Genomic DNA, 25,340 nt, shown 5'->3' with positions numbered 1-25,340 from the left:
CCTCTTCTCCCTCTTACACTTGAGGGATGCACCAGAGTTAACACCAGTGAAGAGTTCCACTGCATAGGGGGAATTCTCTACCTGCCGTCTCGCTACTTTACGGCCACATTGTGCCATTTTCAGGCCACTTAGCAGACTGGAGAATCTGGCCCATAATACATTATCCTGGGAGCAGATGAGCTGACAGGAATGGAGTTGTGAGATTTGATTTGTCATCTTGGAATGATCAATGAGACTGGCATCAGAGAAGAATTTTCACGTTATCATTGGAATTTGGCTATTTTATTTGGTCTTTCTTAGAAACTACATTCACTTCTAAAACCTTAGAAGTTTGTAGGTACTTCAGAAACTGTGAGTAATTTATAGAATGGATTTTTAAATTTTAACTAATTCCAGCAACACTGAAAAATCTGTTCAGAAATAATGAAAATTACTCCTTGCCTTTAACCACAAAAAAACAGTATCTCCCCCAGGATTTGATTTAAGTTTTTTTTTTTAAAAATCTTGAGCACAGCCTAAAAACTAGACTGTTCCATATTTGGGGCCAATTCAGTAAAACATCTAAGCATAAGCTTAAAGTTTAGCACATGGTTAAGTGCTGTTAGCTATATCTTAAGCATATGCTTACATGCTTTCCTGAATCAGGTCCAGATGGGCTATTCTACACATTTCTAAGCTAGTCTTGCATGCAGACCAAACTAAAAGCATATTGGTATTATATAAAAAAAAATTTATGATGAGAATATAGTTTCCTGTAAAATGATACTCACCGATAAACACAGATTGATGTATGTGCATGTTTTACCATCTCCTGAATATCCTTTCAAACAATTACACACGGCCTACCAGGGGAAGAAAGGATCCATATTAACACAGAAACATATGGAACTTGGCTGTGTAGTACCTTTTGATTTTATTTATTTTTATTGGCTATACTGATCTGCATGGTAAAATGAGGAGAGAAAAGAACTCAAAATCCCATTTTATCTTAACATCCATTCTGTAATTTACCATTTTTCACGCTACAAGCGCATCATCTCTTTAGGGCAGATCCTCAGCTGATGCAAGGTGTCATAGCTCCATGATCCTTTCTCGCTTCTCCTCTGCAACTGAGGGCATCAGAAATACCCTCTCTTTATCTCACCTCTGACAGTGTAGCTCATTTCAGATACCAGCTGAAAACACAACTCATCTCCCCATCCTTTTAGCTGTATTATTTAAATCATTAAAGAAGGTGACCATGTTTTCAGAATAAAGAACCAGGACACTTTTGTGGGGACATTTTTGGGGTGGTGAAATACTCCCACAAAAGTACTTTAACAAATGTGTCCTTGTGTCGCTACTGCCAGCATCTTACTCAGCAGCGTCATGTGCATGTTTCAGTGTAGTTACCCTGGGCTTATGCTTTTTGATACCCACAATTATCACACAGCTGGAAGGTTATCACGGCTAAAGGAAATTACTTATTTTCTCTTTAAAGGTCAGACTTCAAGCATGACAAGGTGGGGGAGGTAGTATCTTTTATTGGACCAGCTCCTGTTGGTCAGAGAGACAAGCTTTTGATCTACTCAGAGTTCTGCTTCAGGTCTTCTTCAGGACCTGAGGAAGAGCTCTGGGTAGCTCGAAAGCTTGTTTCTTTCACCAACAGGAGTTGGTCGAAGAAAACATATTACCTCCTCCACCTTGTCTCTCTCATATCTTGGGACCGACATGGCTACAACTACACTGCACGCTTTATGCATGTCATTTGAGAATCTAGGGCCATTTAACTACACTATTCTGATGCTGGCATTACTCTGCAGTTATTCTTTTGGAGGTAGCTGGTGCATCAGAAAGCAAAAGTACCAAGCAATCGCAGTGTAATGACAAGATATTCAGTGTATCTGCATTCTAAAATACATTGATAAATCTCCAGGCTCTTTGGGGAAGGACAAGCAATTCAGGCATGTAGTTAGCCCTCTAGTTACAGGAGTTTGTAGAAATTATATGAATAAAAAATAGTACTTCCTAGGGGTCAGTGGTGAGCCTTCCTGCACATCTGTACAGGGGAGAAAGGCAGTGTAAGGAGCCCCTTTGGGGAGGCTACCAGCATTGCCAGTGATTGTGAAGGTTAGAGGGCAGCCACTGCTGGGTGGTTACATCCCCTCCTGTACAGGTGGGCAGAGCTTTGGCACCATGCTCCCCTCACCCAACGTGCCATCCCGTACATGAGAGCTGAGGCTGGGCCTGTCCACATGGCTCCTGACCGGAGCTGGATATTTGGCCCAGCTACCCGTCTGTCCTGGTGGAGGGATAGGCAGGCCAGATCTGAGTGGTACTGCAACACTGTGTGCTACTTGGTCCCCCACCTCCACCTTTGCAGTTCTCCTGACATTTCTGGGCACTGGGCATCCTCATCCTCTGGGGAGGAGAGAAGCAGGGGTCACTGGGAACTCCCAGTCCCCATGAGGGTGGGAGGGTTGGATCCAGGCTTTTGGTGCTTCCTGTGGAAGTGGAGACACAGAAGGGGATAGGGGTCTGGTCTGGAGCTCCCAGAATTGTCTGGCGTCTGGTGGCAATGGTGCTTTCCAGTCTGGCTGGCTCTTTGGGGAAGAGCTTGGAGTTAGGTGCGGGGTGGGGAGACCACAGGGCTGGGTGCAGGGGGAGAGCTTGGATTTGGGGGGCAGGGCAATGTGGGGAGGGAAGTGGGGGGCTGAGTGTGGGTCAGCAGGCAGGGACTGTGTGTTGAGCCGGATGCAGCGGGGAGAGCTCAGAGCCGGGGTGGGGCAATGTAAGGGGAAGAGCGCAGGGCTGGGAGTGGATGGCAGGAGGACAGTGTGTGTAGAGCTGGGTGCAGTGGGGAGAGCATGGATCTAGGTGCAAAGGCCAGGGAGGGAGAACTCTGGGCTCCCTCCTTAGGAAAATTCTGGTTGCACCCCTGGCTGAGGCAAAGGGGAAGTAATCTGTGTCAGCCAAAGGATGCAGATTTCTCCAAGAGGGGAGTTAAGGGGAAGCAGGAACCAGATTGTTATTTCCAGTCACTGTCTTTTTCTTGCCCTGCTCCCAGGGAAGCACAGCTATGCAGGCTGGATTGTAGAACTACCGTCCAACCCATAGCGATAACAGTGAAGTATGAAAGTAGAAGGGTAGTAATAAATACTTCAGTTATAGCTAAACTTCTAGTCATGTGAAAGCAGTGGTAATTGCTGGTGTAAAACTTATTGCACATTCATTGCAGAGTTAACACAGCACTTGTTTTTATCTGCTTATGCATGAATCTGTTATACACTGGGAGCAGAGCTGGTTGGAAAGTGGAGATTTTTCTGCAGAAAATTTTTACAGAAATTAAAAGAATTTCATTTTCAGCCCCCCCCCCCAAGTTTTCAGCTAAAAACTTTGAAAAAATGAAAAAATAGGGTCAAAAAACAAAACAAAAAAATGGTTTTGGCCAACATTTTTCAGGTTTTTGGTTTCTAAGGAAAAATTGAAAAATGGTGAGGAAGGCAAACACTTCCCACAAATGTCGTTTAGTTGAAAACCCAATTTTCTGTCCAAAAAGAAGAAAAGAACAGAGAAAAAAAGTTCAGTTGGAAATTTTTCAGCCAGCCCTAGCTCAGAGTGACCACACTCGGCCTTTTTAACTGTGATGACACATAACTTACCTCATTGGGTCCAGTCTGAGTGCATTCCGCATTTCTATCACATCCACCGTTGTTCTCTAAGCAAGGGTTGATTTCTTTATAAAACAAAAACAATTGGAGAAAACTCAGTGATTTACAAATTCTCACTTCACTGATTAGCTAAAGTAACATGTACTAGGAATGCAGGCTTGTGACAAATGCATAGGTGCCGACTCCGTGGGTGCTTCGGGGCTGGAGCACCCACAGGAAAAAAATGGTGGGTGCTGAGCATCCACCGGCAGCCCCACTGTCAACGCCTCTCCCTCCCCCCAGTGCCGCCTGCCTGCTGGCGGGCCCTGCCGATCAGCACCTCCCCCGTCCAGTGCCTACTGCCTGCCGTGATCAGCTGTTTCATGGCATGCAGGAGGCTCTGGGGAGGATGAGGGGAGAAGAGAGGGCACAGTGCGCTTGGGGGAGGGGGCAGAACTGGGTGGGGAAGAGGCAGGGCAGGAAGAGGCGGGGTCGGGGTGGGAAGAAGCAGGGTGGGGGAAGGAGTGGAATAGGGGTGGGGCCTGGGTGGAGCTGGGGGGAGCACCCCCTCACAGATTAGAAACTCAGCACCTATGGACAAATGTGATTCATTTAGACTGATTCTCATTGCTACCTAATGCCCTCCTTGTAAGTATCTTTCATCTTTCTCAGCAAGAGCTGGAAACATGCAGACAATATTGCTTTTAGAATGGTTCACAATGAAGTTTAATACAGTAAAGCCTTGTCTACATGTAAAAAGATGGAGTGCTTCAGTGTAGACACTCCCTGTGGTGATGGGAGGGTTCTCCCGTCAGTGTCGGAAGGACTCCAGCTCCCTGATAGGTGGTAGCTATGTTGACAGGAGAATTCTCCTGTCGACATAGCGCTGTCTACAGCAGGTGTTAGGTCGGTTTAACTACATCTCTCAGGATTGTGGATTTTTCACACCCCTGAGCGATGTAGTTATAGTGACCTAATTTCCTAGTGTAGACCAGGTGCAAGTCTTTTATTTTTTCCTTGGATGGGTATAAGGCCTAAGGCCTGATCCAAAGCGTCCATTGAAATCGGTGGGAGTCTTTGACTTCAGTGGGCTTTGCATCAGCCCTTTCAAGCAGGTTTCAGAGTAGCAGCCGTGTTAGTCTGTATTCGCAAAAAGAAAAGGAGGACTTGTGGCACTTTAGAGACTAACCAATTTATTTGAGCATAAGCTTTCATGAGCTACAGCTCACTTCATAGGAATGCATCCGATGAAGTGAGCTGTAGCTCACGAAAGCTTATGCTCAAATAAATTTGTTAGTCTCTAAGGTGCCAAAAGTACTCCTTTCAAGCAGTGACCTGAATGTTAGGACTCTTGGATCCAAAGGGCAATTCACTGTTATGATTTCATAGGATTCGTTTTGTTCTGGAGATACTTGAATTTTGAATTTCCTTTTAAAGTGTCTTATAGTTTGTCCCAAGGTAAGGAAGTGTGTGTGTTTGTGTGTGTGTGTGTGTGTGTGTGTGTAGAGAAATATATCTTTGGGGATCCATCTCATACACAGTGGACACCATGCAGTATTGACATACACAGTACGTACATTGTGGAGACATCACTGTACCACTTCCCTGTCTTATGACAAGTGTCCTGATCTAGTGATCACTTACCAAGGCAGACTATTCCATCTCCAGTGTATCCAGCTGTACAAACACATACTCTGTTTCCTGGAGTAGTTCTTCTACACTCTGCTTTGACAGAACAGCCACCATTGCTGGTCTCGCATGCGTCAATAACTGTATAATGGGAAACAAAAAATAAAATAATTATGCTTAATTTTGTATTGGCAGATTAACTAATCTCTGTCATTTCTCCAAAGGTAAAGGAATTTAGTGATATTTCCTAGACAAACTCTGATTGAAGAGTCCGTAGATGTAATTAGAATCTTACACGTATTTCTTGTAAACTGCAATAGGAAAAGGGAAAAGTGCATTTCTAATGTGGAAAATAAGAAGTCAGCTGTGATTGGTTCTCCATAAGTTCCCATCGTCCAATGCTGCCTAGTCTTAACGATGAATAGTGAAGAGAGGGCCCTCCACGTGTTTCATGGGATTATACAGATCCTTCCAACTTTTCCTTAGTTTGGAAAAGTTTACACCTCATGTGATGGGATGTAAACCCTGCGCTGGCACTGAAAAGGAAAGGGAGCCTGAGAGTGCTAGTCACATCACTTGCATGTGTTAAAGGACTTTGGCCCTGGGAGTTGTTAGACTCTTAAATGTGTCTTGGCTGGAGCTTGAGGACATAAGGGTCTCAATACTTCTAGGTTCTGCAGAACTTTGGCTATTCAGATAGAAATTCTTGCCTTTTTCTCAGTTCTCCCAGATTTTGAGCTGTGCTGGGTAGTGCAAAGGTGGGTAGGGAATCATCTGGTCCCCTGTGCAAATTAGAGCAGTGTAACAACTGCTTTAATTTACACACTGCTACTCATGACGTCAATGAGCTGTTCCAGTAGCTAGAATAACTAGACCACAGTGGACTGGCAATTTGGCCCATAACCCCCTTTTTCTCAGGAAAGTCCCTACACCAGGGCCCAAGAGTAAGTGGAATAGAACCTTAGGCTGGTTCTATGCCACCCTAGTTGCTCCCTACATATGGGGAATTTCCCAGTAACAGATTAAACTGGTTTTCTGGCTGATTTGTGCTGCTAGGGTGTTGCAAAGCAGGGGCTAGAATCTGGCGTCAGGACAGTGCTATCCAACATGGTTAGACAAATACTCCATTGTTCCAAAGGGCATTATTTTAATCAGATAAAGATTAAGGAATTAATTACACACACTACAGAAGGAAACAGTCTGTTTCATAAATCTGGATTTTCCACGCTTTCAAAAGAACACCTGGTATTAATGGCAATTGCCCCTTTCTTAGGTTATCCACAGAGCTGTTTTAGTTAATCACCACAAATTTACATCAATTCAGAATTCAGAAAATGGACAAAACCACAGGACTAGCTAGAAGTGCTACTGTACCTCCAATCAGCCTATGTTCATTAAACTGGGTCAGAAAAAAAGAACAGACCGAATCCTGGTTTCCCTACTCCAGAACTACCACAGCTCCAGGTGTGCACAATATGTTCCCTCTTCCCCATTCTTTCCCCTTAACACAATATACTGTATCTAAGGGATTTCTAGTCCTTTGTTTTTTTGAATCTGCACCTGTTGCAGTCCATTCATTTTGAACAAACTGGCAGCAAGTCCTCTTTTCATTTCCTGTGGGGCAACATGCATCTCTCTGCAGCTCTTCTGTTTCACAGTGAACACCAAGTGCTTCAAGCTATTCTTTGAACAGATAGAAAACAAAGCCCACTTGCCTGTACAGTGTGTTCCATTCCCTTTAAAGCCAGCTGCACACTTGCAATATGCAGTGCCCCCAGACTTGAGGAGGCAGCTAGAACGGAGAAAGGGGGTTAGATTAGAACTCATTGCATGCTCTGTATTGTCATCGCTGCTCTACCGTATCTTTATTATGATTATTTTTTGTAATACCATGGTGCCTCGGGCCCCATTGTGCTAGGCGCTGTACAAATGCAGAACAAGAGAACGGCCTTTCCCCAAGGAGCTTGCAATCTAAATATTAGACAAGAGACAACAGATGGATACAGGGGAGTACAAAGAAACAGTGAGACAGTACTGGTCAGCATGATAGGCAGTGGTCTCAGCACAGCTGTGGTCTAACCATTGTTTTTTGTAGGCAGCACAAAAAAGGAGAGATTTAAGAAGGGTTTTGAAGGAAGATAAAGAATGAATTTTGCAGATATTTTGGGCGAGCTTTTCCTGAGTGTGAGGGGCAGCCTGGAAGAAAGCACAAAGGTTGTTCACAGGTGGGTGATGGAGGCTTGCACAATTGGCCAATTGAAGTGGGGAGTCAACAATGCAATCGAGTGCAGTTGTATGACAGGGTTGCTTGTGATGATAGAAAGAGGGCTCAGCAGCTCTGGGGCTCACTTCTGGTTATATTTTATGTTCCTAAGGGTATGTCTACACTGCAATAAAACATTTGCAGCTGGCCCAAGTCAGCTGACTTGGGCTTGTGAGACGTGGGCTATGGGGCTGTCAAATTGTGGTGTAGATGTTCCAGCTCGGGCTGGAGCATGAGCTCTGGGACCCCACGATGGGCGAGTGGCCCAGAGTTTGGAATGTCTACACCTGAATGTCTACACCACAATTTTACAGCCCTGCAGCCCAAGACCCCAAGTCAGCTGACACAGGCCAGCTGTGAGTGTTTATTTGCGTGCAGACAGACCCTATAGCTCATGCTTCAGGGTTTCAGCCAGCCACCTACAGGGGTCAGAAGGGGATTCCCCCTGGAGTGTATTCTTGGTGGGTTTTTTGACTCCTTCCTCTGAAGGGGGCCATGGCTGGAGATGGGACATTGGACAGGGAGGGCTTAGGATTGCCAGGTGTCAGGTTTTTGAATGGAAGGTCTGGTCAAAAGGGGACCTGTGCAGTGTCCGGTCAGTACTGCTGACTGGATACCAAAACTCCAGTTATCGCAGTGACTGGTCTCCACTGTTGGGAGTGTGGGAAGAGGAGAAGCTCAGCTGATGGACTGGAGAGAAGCTTAGGAACGGATGATCAGCTTTGGCGGAGCAGGGTGTGGGAAACCGCTTTTTCAGCCAGGTGGCCCAGGCCCCAACTCTCTCTGGCTCCTCACTCCAGGGATGACCCCTGCCCTGCTGTGCCCCGATTGCCCCTGGCCCCTTGCTCTGGGGATTGACCCTTCCCGCCCTGTTTTGCCCCAACTGGGCAAGCAGGCAGGCTCCATGTCATCTCCTCCCGGCCTGGCTCTGCAGATGGCAGGTGAGTCCCAGGGGAGAGGGGAGCGAGTGATGGGTTGGGGGGGCTTGTCGTGTCCAGTTTTTAAAAAATTGGAAAGTTGGCAACCCTATGCGGGCCAGTTCTGTGAGGTGGATGGAGCATTGTTTCTCTCAGGTGCTTGGCTGGCTGGTTCTTGCTGATATGCTCAGGGTCTAACTGATCACCATATGTGTGGTCAGGAAGGAATTTTCCCACCAGGTCAGATTGACAGTGACCTTGGGTTTTCTTTTGACTTCCCTTGCAGCATGTGGGTGCTGGTCACTTGCCAGGATTATCTGGGTACATCTCACTTAATCATTTCTGCGCCATTGTGGAGGCTCAGGCACTGGTGCACCTTGGTCTCTGCTGTTCTCTTTGGTTTAATTTCAGTTGTTGGGTTTAGTGTCTGGCTGGTGTTGGTGGCCTGTGATGTACAGGAGATCAGACGGGATGATCTGGTGGTCCCTGCTAGCTTTAAACTCTATGATTCTATCTTGAAAGCAAATGAGAGATAGGTAGAGTAGGAGTAGACTGTGAAGGACCTTGATAGTGAATACATTGTTTGATGCAACACAGAAGGGGAAGCCCGGGGAAGAATTCAACGAGAGACCATTCAATGGTCAAAGTGACGGGCTAGCAAAATGATCTTTGCAGCAACATTCTGAATGGATATGAGTGAGGCAACATGTTTAACTTGAGCTGATGGCTAGACAGCCACGAGGAAAGGCCAGAGAAACAGGCTGGAATTTTAGTTTGGACAGGAGACTGAGCTGGAGTAAACAGAAAGACCTGTGAGTCATCAGCACAGAGATGGTAGTTGAATTTGTGTTTATGGATGAGATTACCCAAAGATAAGTGTAGGAGGAGAAGAAAAGGGGAGCAAGGATAGGGCCCTGTGGAAGCACCACAGAAAGCTGGAGGAGTAATGAGAAGGATCCTCTGAAGGACAAACTGAAGGAACAATTAGAGAGGTAGGAGGAGAACTAGGAGAGAACAGTCATGGAAACCAATGGAGGACAAGCTTTCAAGAGAAAGAGCATGGTTGATGGTGTTAAAGGCAGCTGAGAAGTCAAGGAGGATGAGGATGGAGTACTTGTTTTGAACTTTGGCTAAGACGTGGTCATTAGATACTTTGGTGAGAATGGTTGCAGTGGAATGCAAATGGTGGAAGCTGGATTGGAGAGGGTCTAGGATGAATTGGACAGGAACGCCAGACAGCGATTGTAAACAGCATGTTCAAAGAGCTTAGAGATGACAGGGAGATGGGTGATGAGGCAGTAGTTGGAGAGGCACGTGGGTTCAACAGTAAGGTTGTTATTGTTGTTTTTTAAAATGGGATAGACTACAGCATGTGTGTACTGTAATGGGAAAGAGCCAGAGGAGAGCCAGAACAGTAAAGTAGAGGATGAGAGTAGGCACAAGGGAGATCAGGAGATGGGATAGGAGAGGGTCACTGGGGCAGGTGTATCTGTGACAGGGGAGGAGGAGAGAAAGTTATAAGAAGGGAAGGCTAGCCAAGGGGATGGGGAAGATCATGTTGTATTTTATCAATTTTCTCCTGGAAGAAATTGGGGAGATCCTGTGCAGAGAGAGAAGTGGAGGCAGGAGGAGAGGAGGGTTTGAGGAGTGAATCAAAGTTGGCAAAAAGGTGGCTGGAGTTGTGGGCATGGGATTCAATTAAGCTGGAAAGTAAAGTTGTTTATCAAGGAAGATAGCAGAACTGAAGGAGGAGAGAATGGATTTGTAGAGGAAGAAGTCAGCTCAGTTACAGAATTTCCAGCACAGATGCTCTGCAATGTGAGAACAGAAGCCGAGGAAGTGGATGTTGGGGATAATCCAGGACTAGGAGCTGACAGGGCGGACCTTGCAATGGGAGAGAGGCAAAGAAGTCAAGGGTGGAAGAGAGGAATGGAGAGAATCAACAGCCCTGTCAATGGCAGAAAGAAAAGAGAGGGCAGGGAGAAGATGGCTGATATCAGATGAGAAATCATCAGTCCTGCTGGAATGGAAGTCATAGAACGACTGAGGGTTGGGGGGCTGATAGGAAGGAGTTGGGTGGCCAATAGATGACAGCACCATGGAGGAAGAGAGGAGAGCGGAGTTGGGTGCAGTGCTGTTCAAAGAAGGAGAAAGGGGAAGGAAGAAGGGATTAGAAGGGGCAGGAATGGGAGAGGGGAAGCCTAACACCCCCACCACTGCCTGACCCAGGGCAGGAAGTATGAATGAAGGAGAGGCCTCCATAAGAAGAAGGCAGCTGCAGAGGCAGTGTCAGAGCCCTGGACCCCCTCATCTGCCAGAGCCAGGAACTGCAGGGAGCAAGAGATACAGAAGTTGTGATTGGCTGTGATGTTTTTTTTGAGAGATGGAGTGGGCATTCCCGAGACAGCAAGAGAAGGAGCGGGAGGGGCATGGGTGGGAGGTTAGGAATGATGGCTATCGATGGACAGAGGTGGTGGCAAGGATTGGTATGGGAATGGAGAGGGTGGAGATGGTGGGAGGACCAGGGCTGGAGCAAACGTCACCAGAAATGAGGAGCAGCAGGAGGGTGTGGATGTGGGATCTGGATTTGGGCTAGTGGGAAGAGGAGAGAGATCAGGGTGGAAAGGGGAAGAGGAGTAGGTAGAGCTGGTGGGAACTATAGAGGAATGAGGGCACGAAGGATGGGGAAATGGAGTCATTGGGTGGGGGGCGGGTGAGAGAGAGGGAAAGAGAAGGACAGATACTATGATGCACGGTATCTTTAACTGTAATGCTCCCAAAAACAAATGGACACGCAGCCTTGAAAAAGGATAGTAATGCTATCAATTAAACTGAAAAATGCCAAGACTTTAAAGGAACTTCATGCTAACCTCTAATTTTAGGCATTGAGGACGTCTGCTCTGTGCACACACACTTACTGTCTACATGCATATCTAGCAGTTGCATGTCTGTACACCCGATTTTTGTGCATAATTGCCCTTGTTTGGGACACTAGAAATGTTGAGGCCCCAAACTGGATAACCAAACATTTCATTGCCTCTAATTAAAGTCTACTTTTGAAAATGTAGTCCTGTATGTGTAAGATAAAACTGTGATGAACTAGCATGTATAAGCAGGGTCTGAATGAACTCTCCCCGACCGCTAGTGATGCACTGTGGGAAAAGACTTCAGGAGCAGATTGTAGTTGCATAGACACCTCTGCTCTGCCTAGGTGTTCAGCAGACGGATCTGCTTTGCCAAAGTGATCAATTTTGGCTGGTTTGGAGTTACAATTCACTTTCATATTGAATGCAGGGTGGGAAACTGATGCGAAGGGATGGGTGTTTGCTTATGGTTCTGTGCTTTTGAACTGTAGTTGTGGGGTTTTCCTAGATTAATGCTAGGTTCCCTTTCCCTTTTAATAAAAGATTTCTTTTGTCATACACAGACTCAGCATTTGCGACTGGAGAAATATTGCTTCTTAGGGGTGCCTAGGGATTTTCCCAGATTACTGGGTTGGGGCTCGAGCTGGTTCTGTTTTGGATTGTTAAGAGGCACCCCTATGTATTGAATGCAGATCCTGTTGCAGCCAACTCCACCTGGCAGAAGCTTACACAAGGGTCGATGGAATTCTGCTCTTGTAATCACAGGCCGGATCATCACTCTGGTATTGTGCTCCTCTAACATGCATGGAAATTCAGTACATCAGTTCAGATTCAACACATGGAGGCACAGGCACCAGCTTCCTCCTTTCCCCAGGGGTGCTCAATCCCTGATCCGCCCCAGGCCCTGCCCCCATGCCACCCCTTCTCCCACGGCCCCCTCCCACCCTCTTCCTGCCCCCACCCCGCCTCTTCCCGCCCCCAACCCTTCCTGCCCTGTTCCACCACCTCCCGCAAGTGCTCCCCGCCTCCACTCCTCCTTCTCCCCCCAGTGCCTCCTGCATGCAGCTGATCGCTGGTGGGAGGGTAGGTGCTGGGAGGGAGGGGGAAGAACTGATTGGCGGGGCCTTCGGTGGGCAGGAGGCACTTGCGGGAGGGGGGAAGAGCTGATCAGTGGGGCTGCCGGTGGGTGCTGAGCATCCACTAACTTTTTTATGTGGCTGCTCCAGCCCTGGAGCACCCACAGAGTCAGCACCTCTGCATGGAGGAAGTATAGACTACTAGAGTCAAACTCTGCTATCCAGATCTTAGTACAACTTTGCCCCGAAGTCTTATTAAACAGTAGAGCTATAAATAGCGGATGGGATAAATATTTAAATGGAGTTGCCAGCAAAGAAGAAAATCAGATCATTGTAGGTGTTTGGGGCTCTCTGTTCCTGTTTTCCTGATCGTCTTATAATAAGCAGTCAGCACATAAGAGGTGAACTTCTAAAATATCTTCATTACTCTCTGAAAGTGTAAGATAATTTAGCCAGCATCTCCCTGGGTGTATACGGGCAGGCTGGATTCCTTACAGTAAAGCCCAGATTTCTGAAGGAATTTAGGTATTGCTCCACTCAAGGTCATTGCAAGACTTAAGTGATAAGGGCTATGTCTACACTACGCAGCTTTTAGTGACACGGCGGTGCTGCTACCGCCGGGCCGCTAAAAGGCGTGCAGTGTAGCCGCCGTTTGTCGGCAGTGCCGACTAAAAACGTCCACTCCTAACGAGCGGCATTAGCGTTGTCGGCAGGAGAGCGCTCCAGCTGACCAAGTGCTGTTCACACTGGCGCCTGTCATCGGCAGAACTTTTGTCTTTCGGGGGGGTGCGTGTGTGTGTTTTTTAACACCTCTGAATGACAAGTGCTTTGTCTTTCACTTGCCAGTGTAGACAAAGCCTTAGACAGCTAAGTCCCATTTTCAAAAGTGGCTTAGGCACTCAGTAGCCCAAGCCCCATTGACTTTCATAAGATTTACACTCCCAACGGCTAGAGTCACAAAAGGACTTGGGTGCCTAACTTCCAGTTTAGGTGCCTAAATCCCAGAATCAGGACCCACTGGGGTTCACAAAACCCTCGCTCAGCTGCCACTTAACCCTGTAGGCACTGAAACTTGTTCAGTACCTACACTGAAGTAAAAGTTCCCTAGGTACCTATGTCTCTGCAGCCCTTTGCTGGGTTTTTGGACACCTAAGCCCCTGTGTTCTTCATGAACTAGCGCAAGACAGGTGCTCTTCTGCCTAACTCGCCTGCCGGGCCCAATCCTATAGGCATGTTTAGAGACTGCATACCTGATCAGGCCATGCAGGCAAGCTCACAGAAAACAGTGCGGGGCGTGAGGAAGAGGCGGTGATCCTTTGTAACTTTTAGCCCAGTGGTTAGGGTACTCAGCTGGGATGTAGGAGACCCCTGGTTCAAGTCCCCCTTAGTGGGGAGAATGGATTTGAACAGGGATCTAACAGTGCTCAGTTGAGTCCCCTGGTCACTGAGCTATGGACTATTCTGAGGCAGGGCTCTCTGAGAGAGTGTGTGGGAATGAATCTGGAGCTTGGTGGTCCACTGGGAATCCCAGGATCCAGTCTCCCAGCACCAATGACTTTTTAAATGACTTAATCCGCAGCCTCAACAGGAGAGGCTGCAGGAGCTCTACCTCAAAATATCCCTTAGCCCAATGGTTAGGGCACTCACCTGAGAGGTGGCAGAGCCCTGTTCAGATCTTTTCTCCCTATCAAAAGTGGGGGGAAGGGGTGGATCGTACACATTCTCGGTGAGTACACTAAGCACCGGGCTAAAAGTTATGAGGGAGGTGAGCCTCCAGCAAAGGTACCTAATGTTAAGAGAGGGTTTGCAGTTGAGGACCTTAAGCAGAGGGAGATGTATCTCTCCAGCCTGGATTTAGGCATTGAGTGGGGCAAGGCTTAGCATACACCCCGTGGCATCTCCCATTGGCTAGCTTAGGCAGGGAGCCATCTAGGATGGTGACTTCTGTGAATCCTATTTTTAGAGAGCTGTCTCTCCACATTTGTTGGATAGGGAGACAAGCACCCAACACAGGCTCTGTGAATCCCAGTGATTTTCTAGCTGCTTAAAAGTTAGGCGTGGTGACACTCAGTGCTAAGTTCACTTGCGAATCTAGCCCCCAAGTGCCTAGATCATGTCTGAAAACAGGATGTAGCTGTCTAATGACTTAAGACTTGCAACACTGAGCCAAGCAATGTGTAAGTATCTCTAAAAAATCTGGGCTTAACTGCTTAGGTTTTGGTCGAGACTGCTCCTTTGAAAATGTCTTTATTAATGTGTGGGTACTGAACTTTTAAGGTTGGCCTGTCACTACTATATTATCTTTCCAAAGTGCTGCAAACCTGTGCTAAAAATGGGAAGCCTAGGAAGTGATCTAAACTTGGGACAACTAATTATTGAACAAGACAAAATAGGAGACTATTCACAATCTATGTAGATGATGGGGAAATATGGAACATAAAAACGAAGAACGTTCACTTTATACTACGCGCATGACTCTCCAAGTGGCCGGATTTCATACATACTTAGCGCTGGTGTGGCACGTGCTGTTACAGGCATCATCTTTGATTTCTGGAAGAGACAAAAAGAACGTTTATACCCTTGCAAGTCAACATTCTAAAGCTATACATTTCTTTACCCCTTTCTGTGGTTTCAAACTCTTCCCCTTCATTTTCCTTATGCAAGGTCAGCTTCTATCATCCTTACATTCAATAATGCCTTATTGCCCAAAGAAGTCCGTGGGAATGCTTGGAGTAAGGGACTGCCCAATGTGAGTAAGGGTGAAAGTCTTCCCTGTGCATACGTCACCACAATGTGTATGCTATGCACCACTGACATCCTATTTTGGGAGGTACATGGGATGAAAATGATGCACCTGACTAGGGTTGCATTTCATCCCTGTCATTTTACTTGTTTAAAAAAAAATTAAAGACAAACTGTTACCATAATTGTTACATAAGCAGTAAAAGTGAGGCTTATCAAAAATACGACTGAAAGGTGCACAAAGGCATCAAAGAGGTATAAATTATGGGTTACAGTACATTTACATACTGATGTTACAAAAGTCATCACTGATTTATCTTTACACAGTTCTGCCGACTTGGCCCATCCTCCCTCAGGCAGTCCACTGCTAATCTAAGATGGGGAAGAGAGCCGTACTTGTTCTTTTAATTCTTCTATTTTGTCAAGCCTAACTGTGAAATACAGCTATTGGCTTCATTATCCCAACTCATTGTACCTCATTTCATTTTCCCATTTTAAATCTCACCCAAAAATCTCTCTTTTCTCCCCCTCTAACTATCTTGGGGTAGGATTCACCTCTGTGCAGAGAGACCGTACAAGGGCTATGCACCACTCAAAGCCCATTTAAGCCCCCAAAACAAGGCGTTAGTGAGACTTGAGTGGCACATACACCTTGTGCTGGCTGCTGCACAGGGGTATTTCACTATTAGTATATTGATGTCTGTCCTTAGCTGAGTATTGTATCTGCATCAGGAGCTTCTGGGCACTGGCTTTTGTCCCTTCTGTGCCTGTTATTTTGTTGAATATATGATTATTTATTGTGTTTCCTTTGTAAGTCTTGTCCAGTGCCTTGCTATTGAAGATACTCTGTTTTATCTAACATGTGAATTTTATATAGCATCTACCATTTTGGTTTCCATGCAATGATTTGTGTTGCATGTGAGGTCACAGTTAAGCATGCAGGCTGCAAAGGAGCCCAAGGGAATTAGTTATTCAAATCCAATTGAAATTCTAGGGGAGTTGGATGCCTAACTGCTTTGGGTCCCTTCTGAAAATTCCAGCATAGTCAGCTTTCTCTTCTAGGCCCTGGTCTTATTTCCCCACCAACTAATTAAAAATAACTCTTATTTACTTGCAAGTAAATAATTCTAAAACAATATGTAATATTATATAGCTGAAGCCAATTTATTGTAGGAGTTGAAGGAGAACGGCTCTGAAGAGCAACTCTGCTCTGAAAATAGTACAAATTTACAGCAAATGGGAATTTCGTTTTGAAAAGATCCTGGATGAAATCGGTTAGGCAAGCAAAGGGATATATTTAAGTGCAAAGCTTGTAAATTGGGTTGCATGATTCTCCAGTACTATTGATGGCTAATCCCTTCGCACAGGTCTGAAAGCTTTCCAAAGACATTTCTTTCACGGTCAGGCTGAGGGTCTCATTGCCTTTCTGTAGCCTTGGGAGGCTGCTTGTTATCTAGTATTGTGGGAGAGAACCTTAAGTACGCAGTGCAGTGGGATGTATTCCTTGCCGCTGCTCTGCATTTCAGAACACAAACTAACTTCATCAGAGAAAGGAGAAGGCACACTTACCGCTTTCACATTTTACACCTCTCCAGCCAACGTCACACTCACAGGAGCCATCGCCCTCAATCCCACTGCTGCATTTCCCATGGACACAAGCACATTCTAAATGCACAGATGTAAGTAAACCACTTAAAATATGCAGTGTAACATAGAGTGTGCACAGCAGAGCAACAACTGAGACAGTAGATGGGTTGCCCGTATGCACTCTCCCTACACACTCTGTTTTCTAATGTACTTTACTCAGTTGTATATCTCTAGTATACAGACATTTAGTAGAGATACCTACAATATTTTCATACACAGAAGAATATAAATGACTCAATGGATAATGGTCTGGATATTTTCCTTCATTTATGGCCATCCTGTCCTACCAACACATGCAAGCATTCGACTGTTTCCCGCCTCCCATGACTGGTAGAATGTTACATATATACAGTCACTATTTTCTTTGATCACGTATGGATTTAAAATGATTTGCATGGATTCTACATTGATTTTAGCCCATTCCCTCCGTGCAGAATTCACATGCCTTTGCCATAAACTTACTTGTAAACTCTTCCCTCCTACCCAGAGAGGTTCCTCTAAGGGTATGTCTTCACTGCAATCAGATGTGTGACTGCAGCACACAGGTAGACATAGCAGTGAAGCCACGGCAGCATGGGCAGCAACGTGGGCTGTACAAGCCCGCCTAGGACCCTTGGCATGTACTTGAGCAGCTAGCCCATGCCTTAACTCCTCTTCCCTGCCTTTGAAAATCCCTCTTAGTGAGTAGTAATCTATTTAGAGAAATGTGCACGGCTTGTCTGTTTGCCATTTAGCAGACAATAAATCTAAAAGCATAATTTTATCACTGTCAAGTTAATGTTTCCAGTTACGACTTTTTAACCAGAAATGACCGAGATGAGAGGTGAAAAGAGCACTAAGGGGAAGATTACACACACATCCTGTCTTGCCATTAGCTGCTAGACCAAGGCAGTGATATACAGGCTCAGCAGGTGGAGTCAATGAGCAGAAAAGTGCTGTGAAAAGCAGAGCAGAGGGAAAACACCATCAGTAGGGTCAGAGAAGAAGCTGCTGTGGTATCATGCATGAGACAGGCCCAGTGTAATGTTAGCACGTGGCCTAAGGATGCTAGTAGTGGAAATACAGTAATGACAAGAGTGCTTTGTGGATAAAGGGGTGAACCTAGATGGGTCAGAGGGAAAGAGATTGTCCCCTTCTGGAGTGGAAGGCTTAAGGTCAGACTTCTTAATTTTAAACGAAACTATATGGCCTACAGTGTTGTGAACTCTTTGCAACTTTATTTCAATCTCACGGTATTTGGTGTTTATCGTAAAGCCCCAGGTCCTGTTAATAACGTAATCTTGAGAGAATCTCAGCTTTCATTTAAAAATAAGTACGTTTCCAACCCCCATGGTTGCAGAGAAAAACTCAGAAATATGACTTGTGTGTAACCTAAGGGCTCAGGAACAAACAAACAAACACCCCCCTCAATTTTCTAGAGCCAGTCATGATTTTTTTTGTCTATGACTCACTTTTTGAACATTTGGTGTTGGCAATACTGGATATAGTCTTCCCCAAGAGCCTGCAAATATCCCCTCTCTCTTTCTCACTACATTTTATATAACGTGTCTGCATGTAAAGAAAGGCTGATTTCCCTCCCTCTTACACCACTTTTACACAGGTGTAGCTCCAGTGACTTCAGTGGAGTTATTCCTGATTTCCACGAGTGTAAGTGGGAAGATAATTAAGGCCTAGAGCGTTGAGAGGATATCAGAGGCAGGGGGTTGAGAGAGCTGAATCATACGGCCACTGAATTCTGAACTAATTTCAGAGATTTTTGGCTGGTCAACTTTCCACCTGTCAAGATTTGAGAAGATATCTGCATAGTCTGGAGGCATTAATTACCTTGATTACAGTTGTGACCATATTTGCCTTCAATACATTTCTCACAGGCGGTTCCATTAAACCCCTCTTCACATTCACACACGCCTGTGCCATTAACACCATCCAAGCAGATGCCATTTCCAAAGCAGGCATTTCCACTTTTCCCTGGACAGGGCTGGCACTGTTGACCAAAGAAACCGGCACAGCATTCTCTGGTCTGAAATGGAGAAACAACATAACAAAGGCTAGAACGGAGGCTTTAAAGCCACTTTCCTGTGTAGGAGATGGTGCAGAGCCCCACTGCTCCAGCAGAAGTGCCAAAGATCTCGCTAGAGAAACACAATCTCTCCTGGGGCTGGTTCTTATGCATGGGCAGGTGAGCCACAGAGCAGACGACTTCCCCGAGCAGTGCATCAGATCTGTTCTATGGCTTGATGTGGAGAAGGCTGGGCCATGGCTCCACCTCTGACTGCTTCTTTTTCAGACTCTTGCTCCCTAGTGGGGAGCAAGCCCAGCTAGTTCCTGTGCTCCCCACAATGCAGAGAGTGTAGGGCTTGCTACTGCAAGAAGTTTCAAAGAGTTACTGTTCTCTAACCTCTGCTCCCCTTCCCCATCCGTGCACAGCCCCCCCACTGTTGAACTACTTTCTGTTCTGAAAAATGTCACAATTGGATGGCTTGCCATTTTCAAAACTGGTTTTTCCAATTTTTAAATTAAAATCTCTATTATTTTTGTGAAAAATTTTGTTTTAATCTAAACAGCATTTTTTGACAGAAAACTTTCAATGAAAATTTTTCAACCTGCCCTATTAATCTGATCCTTCTGATCACTCACTGTAACTGGAAGCTATTCTGATAAAGAGGCCTACTCAGAAAGTCATTAAACCTGGGACTGCCTTTTTGTACTGTGTTTGTACAGCATCTGGCACAATGGGGTCCTGGACCATGAGTGGCGCTCCTAAGGGCCACCACAAAACACATAATAAATAACAATAATGAATAATAATACTTACAATGATAGTTTTAATACACTTTGGCTGGCATCCAATGTGAATGGATGTCCTTCCCATAAAGTTTTCAGTATAGATGCAATATTTCTTCTCTCCTAGCTGTACAAAAGTTGGCAAGACAACTGCTTCAGTGTTTGATATCACACAACTATTTTTAGACATTTAAAAACGGTGTCAACTTTGTGTAAACAATATACTCTGTACATCCGTAAACAGTCAGCCCCCGTTGGTAAATATGTTCATAGCATATGCTAAGAAAATATTCTCCGATGCAAAAATAAAGTAGGCAAACAGATAATCAGCTAAATAATTTACAGTTAACTTAGCCAAGTGCTACTGAGCAAACCACTTCAATTTAAAACTAGTCACCTTTGTCCAAAATTTGAACTGAAGCTTTTTAGAAATTTGAAAAATATGATTTCTTCAGTTCTTTATTTTTCTTTTCTGGTACTTTTCTGCACTTCCTAGTTGTTTCTGAAAAAGGGTGTCTCAAAATACTGTGAAAATGGCTGTTTTTACATTATTCTCAACCTGAACAGAAGCAGGATATGCTATAAATCTTGGGACAGCCTGTTCTCATAAGACAGCCAGCCTAATTTTGTAGTCCCAAATTCAGATAAACATCCAGTCATCTGGGTATTTTTTAGAACTGAAGTGCCAAAATTCTTGAGGTTTGTCCATCACTATTTTAGTAGGGCTTTGCTAACCAATTATCTGAATAAAGTGGAGGGAAGTTTACAGTAATTATGTAGACTTTTGTAATCACATTACTGACATAATTATTTGCCCTTAATAATAATAATAATAAGAAGAAGAAGAAGAAGAAGAAGAAAGAAGAAAAGGTATATAGCAAAATCTTCTCATACTTAATCTAGATTCCTTAAATCAACCCAGTTTTAACTTAATCCTAAAGAGGAGTCTGCCCGTAAATAAAATCCAAGGATGATATAACTCCTAGTGACTATTTGGCTTCCTGAGGATATTATCTTGCCACTGACCTATCCTCACTGGCCAGAAAATGAAATGTCTATGAAACAGATATCTGGGAGATGGAAAAGAAAAAGAATCCTCATTAAATGTTCAAAACACACTATAACATTAATCCCTCACCTAACACCAGATCATGTGCCCCTTTGCTCATGACACAAATGGGCCCCAAAGCTGCCCAATAAGGCTTTCTTTTGCATAGATGATTCCCCAGCTGGCACAGAGGCAGTATAGTGGGCTCTCTTCTATTCCCAGTCTCCCACCCAATGTAGGGACTGGGAGGGACCCTGGCCAGAGCACTTTGCTTTGTAGATGGCACTGTTTAGAGCAGTCTTGAGAATGCTCTAATGTATGCCAGGGCCTGAACTGGCTCGGGGATTGGGGAAGCATAAAGATGTCTTTAAATTACCTTGTTCCCACCCTCCTGGGGAGCTGAGGCAAGAATGGCTCAGTTGGACTCAAGGGCTGTTGAGTCTGAATAATTTAAATAAATGTAATAGACCAAATTCACTGAGGTAACTCCATTGAAATTAATGGGTTTCCACATGGGATAAACTTGGCCCATTAAATCTCTCTCTGTATTTAGAGTTGACAATACAAACGATGTGCACTTAAGGTTAATTATAGAATACTTACAAATTCTTTAGTTCCAGGAGGGCAGCGTGATCGATATGAACACAGATTGCACTTTTCCTTGGCAAACACAGAGGGGTACACAGTTAAAGATTTATACTACTGTAGATAGCTTCAACCTATGTTTCTATTCCCAGCCCTTGGGGGAATCAGGAGATATAAAACAGTGAAAGATCATCACTTTGGAAAACTAAGCATTAGGGCTGTCGATTAATCGCAGTTAACTCACATGGTTAACTCAAAAAATTAATCGCAATTAAAAAAATTAATCGGGATTAACTGCAGTTTTAATCGCACTGTTAAATGATATTTATTAAATATTTTGGATTTTTTTTACATTTTCATGTAGTATTCTGTGTTGTAATTGAAATCAAAGTGTGTAATATATTTTATTACAAATATTTGCACTGGAAAAATTATAAAAGAAATAGTATTTTTCAATTCACTTCAAACAAGTACTGTAGTGCAATCTTTGTCTTGAAGTGCAACTTGCAAATGTAGATTTTTGTTGTTACATAACTGCACTCAAAAACAAAATAATGTAAAACTTCAGAGCCTACAAGTCCACTCAGTCCTACATCTTGTTCAGCCAATCACTAAGACAAACAAGTTTGTTTACATTTACGGGAGATAATGCTGCCCACTTCTTATTTACAAGGTCACCAGAAAGTGAGAACAGGCATTTGCATGACACTTTTGTAGCCGGCATTGTAAGGTATTTACATGCCAGATATGCTAAACATTCATATGCCCCTTCATGCTTCGGCCACCATTCCAGAGGACATAGTTCCATGCTGATGATGCTCGTTAAAAAACTAATGCATTAATTAAATTTGTGACTGAACTCCTTGGGGGAGAATTGTATGTCCCCTGCTCTGTTTTACCCGCATTGTGCCATATATTTCATGTTATAGCAGTCTTGGATGATGACTCAGCACATGTTGTTTGTTTTAAGAACGCTTTCACTGCAGATCTGACAAAACACAAAGAAGGTACCAATGTGAGATTTTCTAAAAATTTCTAAAAAAAAGCACTCGACCCAAGGTTTAAGAATCTGAAGTGCCTTCCAAAATCTGAGAGGGACGAGGTATAGAGCATGCTTTCAGAAATCTTAAAAGAGCAACACTCCTATGCGGAAACTACAGAACGCAAACCACTAAACAAGAAAATCAACCTTCTGCTGGTGGCATTTGACTCAGATAATGAAAATGAATGTGCATCGATCCTCACTGCTTTGGACTGTTATTGAACAGAACCCATCACCAGCATGGACGCATGTCCCCTGGAGTGGTGGTTGAAGCATGAAGGGACATAGGAATTTTTAGGTCATCTGACACGTAAATACCTTGCAGTGCCAGCTACAACAGTGCTATGTGAATGCCTGTTCTCATTTTCAGGTGACATTGTAAACAGAGCAGGCAGCATTATCTTCTACAAATGTAAACAAACTTGTTTGAGCAATTAGCTGAAGAAGAAGTAGAACTGAGTGGACTTGCAGGCTCTTAAATTTTACATTGTTTTCTTTTTGAATGCAGGTTTTTTTGTACATAATTCTAAATTTGTAAGTTCAATTTTCATGATAAAGAGATTGCACTACAGTACTTGTATAAGGTGAATTGAAAAATACTATTTCTTTTGTTTTTATATAGTGCAAATACTTGTAATCAAAAATAAATATAAAGTGAGCACTGTACACTCTGTATTCTGTGTTTTCATTGAAATCATTATATTTGAAAATGTAGAAAACATCCAAAATATTTAAATAAATAGTATTCTATTATTGTTGAACAGTGCAATTAATTGCAATTTTTTTAATCACGCGATTAATCATGATTAATTTTTTTAATCGCTTGACAGCCCTACGAAGCATCAAAGACTACCACTGCAGCTGGATTGTCCGGCAATGTAGGGCATACGTCACAGCAGGACTGTAGGGATTTCCCACAGGAAGAGTCCTACCAAAGAACTCTCATTGTGGAGAAGTGTAAAGGCTCTACAGGGCCAAAAGCCAAAGGAAATCCATCCCAAAGAGTTCCTCATAGCAATAACATTAGGGGACAGATCCTTGTCCTTGGCTCTGCCCCTGCATCCAACTCAGGCAGCACAAAGGTAATGGTGAGTTGCCTTAGCACAGGGGTGGCCAATCTGAGCCTGAGAAGGAGCCAGAATTTACCAGTGTACGTTGCCAAAGAGCCACAGTAATACATCAGCAGCCCCTTATCAGTCCCTGCTCCCTGCTCCCAGAGCCTCCTGCTTGATCAGCACCTTCTCCTCCCTCCCCGCACCTCCCGATCAGCTGTTTCGTGGCATGCAGGAGGCTCGGGGGTGGGGGGAGTGAGGGAGAGGAGTGAGGGCATGGCAGGCTCAGGGGAGGGGGCAGGAAGGGGTGGAGTGGGGGCAGGGCCTGTGGCAGAGCCGGGGTTGAGCAGTGAGCACCCCCCGGCACACTGGAAAGTTGATGCCTGTAGCTCCAGTCCCAGAGTCAGTGCCTCTACGAGGAGCCGCATATTAACTTCTGAAGAGCCACATGTGGCCCCGGAGCCACTGGTCGGCCACCCCTGCCTTAGCAGGACAGCTAGGGATTCCCTTCTCACAGGGGAAATCCCTATTGGTGTAGAGCCAGCTATGCACATAAACCCTGCTTCAGCAAAGCACTTAAGCACAAAGTGTTAACTTTAAGCACATAGTAAAGACCACCCCTATTCAGCTATGCACATATTTAAGTACCATTGACTTCAAAGGGACATAAGGACATGCTTAAGTGCTTTGCTGAATCAGGGCCCTAGTTGCGGGAAGAGTTTTCTAGGGCAATCCAAGTGTCTATACCGAGGAATCCTGGTGTAAGACTGAGCAAAGGGAAATGTAGGCTACTAGGAAAATTTGCCTGACAGCAAAATATGCTTGTTTGTGCAATAGTCTCCCAAGGCAAATAACAGAAGCACCAAAGCTTGAGTCACTTAAATTTGAACTGGAAAAAGCACAAATCTTGCATAGCAAAATGCCTTTTCCAAGTCTAATTTCTGTGCCATGTCAGCCTTAAGAACAAGCAAAGTGAACTGTCTGTGGGCTGTCCTATTTGCCTCTCCTGTAAGGAAACCATTGACTGCCAGCCCCATGGAAAACCACATCCTGTTCTTCAGAGGAAGGTAGAGCCAGTCCTTAATTTGTGCCAGGGCACCTCTAGGCTTGGGCAGTTCATAAGCCTCTGCACCTCTGGGCTTGCTGCATCAGTTATAAATGTAAAAAAATTGCTTGAGCCCTGTCACCTCTTTCATTACAAATTAAGCACTGGTCATTGCAATTTGTCAATCAGTCTGATCTATGTTAAGAACGCAAGGGGAAGGAATGCCTTTGTTAGCGGTTAAGAATGGGAATGGCTGTGTGTAGAAGGAATCCACATCTCAGAATGGAAAATGGAACTTCTCTCCTGTAAAAAGTTTTGTTTGGAAGGTATTTTCATTAAGCAAAAGAGGACAAAACCCAATCCGTGTTTATTAAAGCGGTGGGTTAACTTGGGCCCATATCGATGTACTGAAATCTGGCGGGGATAGTGGGCTTACTGCTGTGATGTTGTTATTGTATTCAGGCTGTTAATATACTGAGTGTAGAATCAAAGTACTTTTTATATTCTATCAAAGCTACTGCAGGAGTTTGTTGTGGAAAATTCAAACATTTTTGACTGGTCAATACAATCCAGTATGTTCAATATGCCTTAGTTATATTTTCGTACAAACATCTATGACAAATTTTAAAGCACCAATCTCAAACAAGACACAACTTACAGTTGTAATCACAGTATCATTGATATCACATCTGTTCTTCTGGATTTCCAGAATTTTTCCCAGTCCATGGATAACCCCTTTGTCAGTTGCAATATTTGTGTAATTTATAGGTGCTTCATTTATGTACAGCTGTAAAGGAAATGCAGTCCATTAAAATACAGTAGATCAGCTGAACTGCACAGCAGTAGTACTGACTTGACACAGGAAATAGACTCAGCTGGGGGGCTATAACAAAAAATATTGCCCAAGGAGGTCCCAGACTGAAAGAGTGCTCTGGAGTGGTGATGGAAGAAAGAAGGAACAGCATAACATCTTCAGTTCTTCAAACCATCCCTATTCATCAAATCAACTAAGAACAT

The 25,340-nt window shown here is 44.5% G+C and overlaps 1 protein-coding gene across 1 annotated transcript in view; it reads right to left on the bottom strand.

Annotated features, from left to right (window-relative positions):
* Positions 1-25,340, bottom strand: part of STAB2 (stabilin 2) — a 133,149-nt gene that overhangs the window by 35,411 nt on the left and 72,398 nt on the right. The window contains exons 35-44 of the mRNA XM_084646216.1: positions 24,982-25,110; positions 21,203-21,259; positions 19,583-19,678; positions 18,592-18,787; positions 16,690-16,785; positions 14,883-14,928; positions 6,974-7,050; positions 5,274-5,399; positions 3,642-3,715; positions 771-842 (exon numbers count right to left, since the gene is read on the bottom strand). Of these exons, the coding sequence (XP_084502342.1) occupies positions 771-842; positions 3,642-3,715; positions 5,274-5,399; positions 6,974-7,050; positions 14,883-14,928; positions 16,690-16,785; positions 18,592-18,787; positions 19,583-19,678; positions 21,203-21,259; positions 24,982-25,110 (969 nt within the window). The remainder of the gene's footprint in view (positions 1-770; positions 843-3,641; positions 3,716-5,273; positions 5,400-6,973; positions 7,051-14,882; positions 14,929-16,689; positions 16,786-18,591; positions 18,788-19,582; positions 19,679-21,202; positions 21,260-24,981; positions 25,111-25,340) is intronic.

The sequence above is a fragment of the Lepidochelys olivacea genome (genome assembly GCF_965140295.1).
Source record: "Lepidochelys olivacea isolate rLepOli2 genome assembly, chromosome: 1".
In the NCBI taxonomy this organism is placed as follows: domain Eukaryota; kingdom Metazoa; phylum Chordata; order Testudines; family Cheloniidae; genus Lepidochelys; species Lepidochelys olivacea.
The sequence above is the reverse complement of the archived record's forward strand: the minus strand, read 5'-3'. Positions and strand labels throughout refer to the sequence as shown.